The 5,000-nt window shown below is 49.7% G+C and overlaps 2 protein-coding genes across 2 annotated transcripts in view; both read left to right on the forward strand.

The window, feature by feature from the left end:
• Nucleotides 1-736, forward strand: part of LOC311082145 (uncharacterized protein) — a gene marked incomplete at its 3' end in the record, with an annotated part of 1,284 nt that extends 548 nt beyond the window's left edge. The window contains exons 1-4 of the mRNA XM_084112887.1: nt 1-295; nt 383-445; nt 514-600; nt 690-736. The exon at nt 1-295 is cut by the window's left edge and continues 548 nt beyond it. Coding sequence (XP_083969013.1) covers nt 1-295; nt 383-445; nt 514-600; nt 690-736 — 492 coding nt within the window. The remainder of the gene's footprint in view (nt 296-382; nt 446-513; nt 601-689) is intronic.
• The window catches only part of LOC311082146 (uncharacterized protein), a gene marked incomplete at its 3' end in the record, with an annotated part of 5,305 nt that continues 992 nt past the window's right edge, over nt 688-5,000 (forward strand). The window contains exons 1-7 of the mRNA XM_084112888.1: nt 688-779; nt 1,151-1,718; nt 1,852-2,179; nt 2,269-3,076; nt 3,182-3,388; nt 3,773-4,365; nt 4,456-4,961. Coding sequence (XP_083969014.1) covers nt 1,471-1,718; nt 1,852-2,179; nt 2,269-3,076; nt 3,182-3,388; nt 3,773-4,365; nt 4,456-4,961 — 2,690 coding nt within the window. The 5' untranslated portion in view covers nt 688-779; nt 1,151-1,470. The remainder of the gene's footprint in view (nt 780-1,150; nt 1,719-1,851; nt 2,180-2,268; nt 3,077-3,181; nt 3,389-3,772; nt 4,366-4,455; nt 4,962-5,000) is intronic.

Raw genomic sequence — 5,000 nt, forward strand, 5'->3', positions numbered from 1 at the left:
CAGGCTCTCATCACCTACCTGAAGAAGGCAAAGGCCAGGCCCAACACCAACATGGCCCTTTTCAAAGCATACGTGCTGAAGAGGCAGGCTCCAGCCCACGTGCCCACCACCACTGTGCCCGCTGCATCTGCCCCCACTGCTGCTGTGCCCACTGCCACTGTGTCTGTTCCTCCTCCACCTGCTGCCACTCAGAACAGGCCACTGCTGGCTACCAACGTGAAGACCCTGTTGGCGCGGGGGAAGCATTTATCTGCTTCACAGCTGGCACAAAAGATTTTGTCTCCAGCCAAACCCTGTAAGTGATTTGCAAGCTTTAAAGTCATTACAGTATATATTATGCAGTATATATGTCTAACGAAAATACGTGTTTTGTAAACAACAGCTGCAGGACCACGTTTCCCTCCTGCGTCTGAGTCCGCAGCCCGGAGACGGCTCTTTACATGTGGTGAGTATCACTTTAACGCATACAAGTGTGTTGGTGACATGTGCTTAGTGTTTTATGTTATTTTACAGACTCTGCTGCTAGGGATTTTTTTGAGGAGGAAGATGACGAGGAGATGGCAACTGTAGCCTCACAAGCTGAGGAGCAACTTCCTCAAGGTATGTAAATCTTAAACAATATTTTACAAACAATTCTGTGACAACAGTATTTTTTAAATGACATCATATTCTTTTATTTTACAACACAGAGGAATGGCACTTCTCAGGTGTCAATCTACATTCACTCTTTGAGTGAACATCTTCAAAGCAAAAAGGGAATTTAAAGGTGTATGTAAAAGGTTTTTATTTCATTTTTTATCATAATCACTTACTAAAGCTCATTCTTGTCATCTCACACGTCCCCCACTCCCCTTGGAATAAGTGGCTGTTGTAGTTAGAGGCGCTCACAGTGTTTGGGCTGCTTTGCTTCACACTTGGCTGATCCCATCTCATTTTTCTTCTTGTATTTGTCCTAATGGTGCTTGGGTGAAAAACAGGATGATTTTCACTGCTTCCTTCCATCGTTTCATCATCATGTCGCCTGTCTACTAATCATACATGCTTTGCACTAAACCTTGTAACCGCAGTAGCTGTCCAGCAGAGATGAGAAAGTCATGCAGTGAAAGTCTAAAACAATAAGATAATTATGTTGTGTCTTTTTACGCTCCAGCCACTGCGGCCTCGAGAGGCCCTGCTCCTGCCCCGGCTCGTGCTCCTGCCCCTGCTCCTGCTCCTGCTCCTCCAGCATTGTGGACCCCTGACCAGGTATCCCATTCGCCTGCAGAGCTTCCTGTCCACTGGAATGAGCAACTCCCATCTTTCCAGCAGGACTGGATCGGGAAGACTCTGTTCAGGGCCAACACAAAAACAGGGAAGCCTGAGCTGACGCCACATCCCAACTTCTGGTGGTACCCTCCCCAGCCCCCGACCGTCTTCACCCAGCCCCCTGCTTCTCCTGATATCTTCTTCTGCCGCCCTCTTTTCCTCTGGATGCCACTGAAGATGTGGTCCATTCCACTTGTCTGTGTCAAGCCAGCCTGCAATAACCACAAGCTGACAGCTGCTGGCCTTTATCGCACTGTGCGCAAGGTCCTGGACATAGACGGGTGGTATGACATGGCCACAGAGTATCTGGAGTGCAAAGGGTGCAAGAAGAAGTATCCAGCCTGGTCTGAAGACATCCTGGGACAGCTCGACATGGGACACCGCAGAAAATTCCCCGCCATTCTGACATACAGGTAGAACACATTCATATTTAGAGCAATGCACTGTAATTTGTTGTACTGTATAAAATCAAATACATTGCTTTACTGACATTAACATTGAAATAACAAGATGTGGCACTGAACAGAATTATTTGACTGTCTGTAGGTACACGTGTGACTACCGTGTAGTCATAATGATGCGGGAGAGGACCCGGGGCAACACTGTCACGCAGCTTCACAAAAAGCTGCAGGAGCAGCACACCTCAGCGTGGTCACAGCGGACGCTGGAGTACCTCACTGTCTGTGAGCCCTTCACAGACTCCTCCATCATTGAGCCTCCAGTCTTTTCTGCGCCTCCGCCCCTCCCACCCATCCCCAAACCCAAGTGGCTGCTGTCTGTGTATGCCAGGGACGTCCTCTCGCGGCTACCTGAGGTCAAGGCCAAAATAACCTCTGTCTTTGGCTCTGTCCTCAAGATGGACTCCACCAAAAAGGTATAAAAAGTCAAGTTTGAATAATAATAATTGTTATTATCTTACATTTTTCTTACATTTGTTTATTCTACTGTTTTTTTTTTACATAGGTCACCAAAAAACTGGCCGGTGCTGCTGCCAACACTGCTGGTTGGTGCACTAATGTAGGCAATGAGCACGGCCAGGTGTTGGTGTCAGTGCTCACAGCGGCAGAGGGGCATGGACTGTGGCCCATGGCGGCGGGTCTCATGAAGAGGTACAGGGAGGCGGGAGTGGCACCGCCCGCCGTCATGTATGTGGACAGAGACTGCTGCAGCCCACACGCACACGGACAGTCGCAGGTCAGAGCCATGTTCACAGAGTGGGATGAGCTCCAAGTGCGCCTAGACATTTGGCACTTCATGCGGCGCTTTGCAGCAGGTGTCATCACGGAGTCTCATCAGCTCTACGGCACCTTCATGACTCGGCTTTCCAGGTACATCTTTGAGCTGGATCCAGATGATGTCGCTGCTCTTCGGTTGGCCAAACAGGGGGAGCTACAGGCCAGAGGAGCTTGTCCAGTCTCAGAGAAGGCCCTGGATAAGCTGATCACCAGGAAGGAGTTGGCGCTGCACTGTCGCAAGCGGACCAGAGGAGTGGAGGAGACCACCAGGAGGATCAAGGCGCTCATTGAAGAGATGGACAGTGAGAAGGGGAGGGACACTCTGGGTGTACCACTGCTGGACCACGAGCGCATCCAACAGATCTGGATGGACCAGCAGAGGCACATCACCTGTATTCAGGACCCAGAGGGCTTCCCTCTGTACCAGAAGACAGGCACAGTGAAGAAGGGTGGTGTGGAGCTCAGCTGCTATCGCTGTGCTCGTGGCTCCACCTCCTTGGAGTCTTTCCACCTCCATTTAAATCGCTTCATCCCAGGTAGGTTATAACTTTTATAACCTGCTAAAAACTTAAAACTTTTATAACCTGTTCTGCCGTTCTGAATACATAGATTACATATATTTGCCTTTATTTAACCTCTAGGGACCAGTGCCAGTGATGCACATTTCCAGGCCTATCTCCTGGAAGGCCTGATGCGCTGGAACCAGGACCGGATGGATGAAGCAGTGAGGGGAAAGACTGACCTGAGGACCTACAGCAGCGCTGAGAGGGAGGCAATGGACCGGCTCAGCCGCAAAGTGCTGAAGATGTCCCTGGATGAGCGCTACCAGCCTCCAGGGGCTTACACAGGTGAGAATTATTCATGTTAACTCAAACAAAAGATTATACATTATACAGGTGTATGAGTGTTTGAGTGTACATTTTTATATTTTATTTCAAATACTTCAACTATTGTTGGAGTTATTTGTACTTTGTTTAATTTAGGCTTAATTTGAGCCTTTATAACCTAATTTCTTTGCTTTCTTTTGCTAAAGTGAATTTGCTTTATTTAGCATTTATGCTTATTATTTTCTTGTTTATTATTTTCATTTTTTGATCTGTTAAACTGCGTCAAGCCTACAAACGATCAAACTTTGAAAGGTTTGATTGTTTGTTTGTTTCAGTTTGTTATGGACAAATAGCCACTACAGCTATAATAATGTGAATGTGCTTTGTATGTGTGTTCTTTTGCAGGGGAGCTGCTGGGTATGGAGTATCTGTACAGTCAGTCTGGGAAATCCCTGACTATTATGGATAACCCAGAAGAGGAGGATCGGCTGGTTGAGCAGATGGATGATGAGGTGGTGCAGGACGAAGGCTTCGTTGAGGAGGAACCTGAGGATCTCACAGTGCCAGTCCTCTATGACCCCTTTGAGACTGTCCCAGTCCACAGCAGCGGCCCCCAGACCTTCAACCCCTGTCCCTCTGCACCAGGACCATCCTCACTACAGCCACCCACATCCAGCCAAGGACTGCAGCGCCCTGCCCAGCCTCCTCTGCAGTCTCCTCTTCTGCGCCCTGCCCAGCCTCCTCTGCAGTCTCCTCTTCTGCGCCCTGCCCAGCCTCCTCTGCAATCTCCTTCTCTGCGCCCTGCTCAGCCTCCTCTGCACTCTGTCCAGCTTCCTCTGCAGTCTCCTCAGCAGTGCCCTTCTCTGCCTCTTCTACACCCTCCTCTGCAGCGCCCTGTTCACCCTCCTCTGCAGTCTCCTCCACAGCCTTCTGTCCAGCCAAGTGCTGCCTCTGCTCCTGCAACATCAACTGGGTCCAGTGTTGCAGACCAGGCTCCTGTAAGTAAGCTGCTCATTATTAGTTTCTTTTTGCTTTTACACTCTGACATTTAACATGCTGTGTATTTTTATTGTAATGCTTCCCTGCAGGCTCCTGTTCTTGGACCCGATGGCGTTGCGGGCTGGGATAAGGTGCAGGATCTGGCTGAGTACCTGGTGTCCCTCCGTCAGGCACTCTACCTGGATGAGCAGCAGGTCACAGAGGTCATCCGTCTGTGGACTGCTCTTCCTGATGGGGACAAGAGGAGGATCCACTATCAGCCCAGACACCAGCCCAAACTGACCCACGGACGCTTCAAGGCTCCGAAAAACACAGGAGTGACACCAGGTGTGGAGAGTGTGAAGAGGTGCCTGATCGGTCATCCTGGGGGGCCGGCTCAGTGGCCCAGCACCAGTCGCTTAGTTGAGGCCATGTGCATCAAACTGTGTGCACTGCACAAGTCCCCAACTAAGAAAGATGGAGTCCGTCTTCCTCGTTGGACTAAGGTGCTCAACGATTACCACCACATCCGAGACCTGGTGCTGAACTGCCACACTCTGATGGAGGCCACGTCACTTCAGCTGTTTGTACTGAATCAGAGGACTCTCACTCAGTGGTAAGCATGGTTTTACATTGACATTTGAAAGAAAGGGAT

The sequence above is a fragment of the Abramis brama genome (genome assembly GCF_963993115.1).
Source record: "Abramis brama genome assembly, chromosome: 4".
Taxonomy (NCBI): domain Eukaryota; kingdom Metazoa; phylum Chordata; class Actinopteri; order Cypriniformes; family Leuciscidae; genus Abramis; species Abramis brama.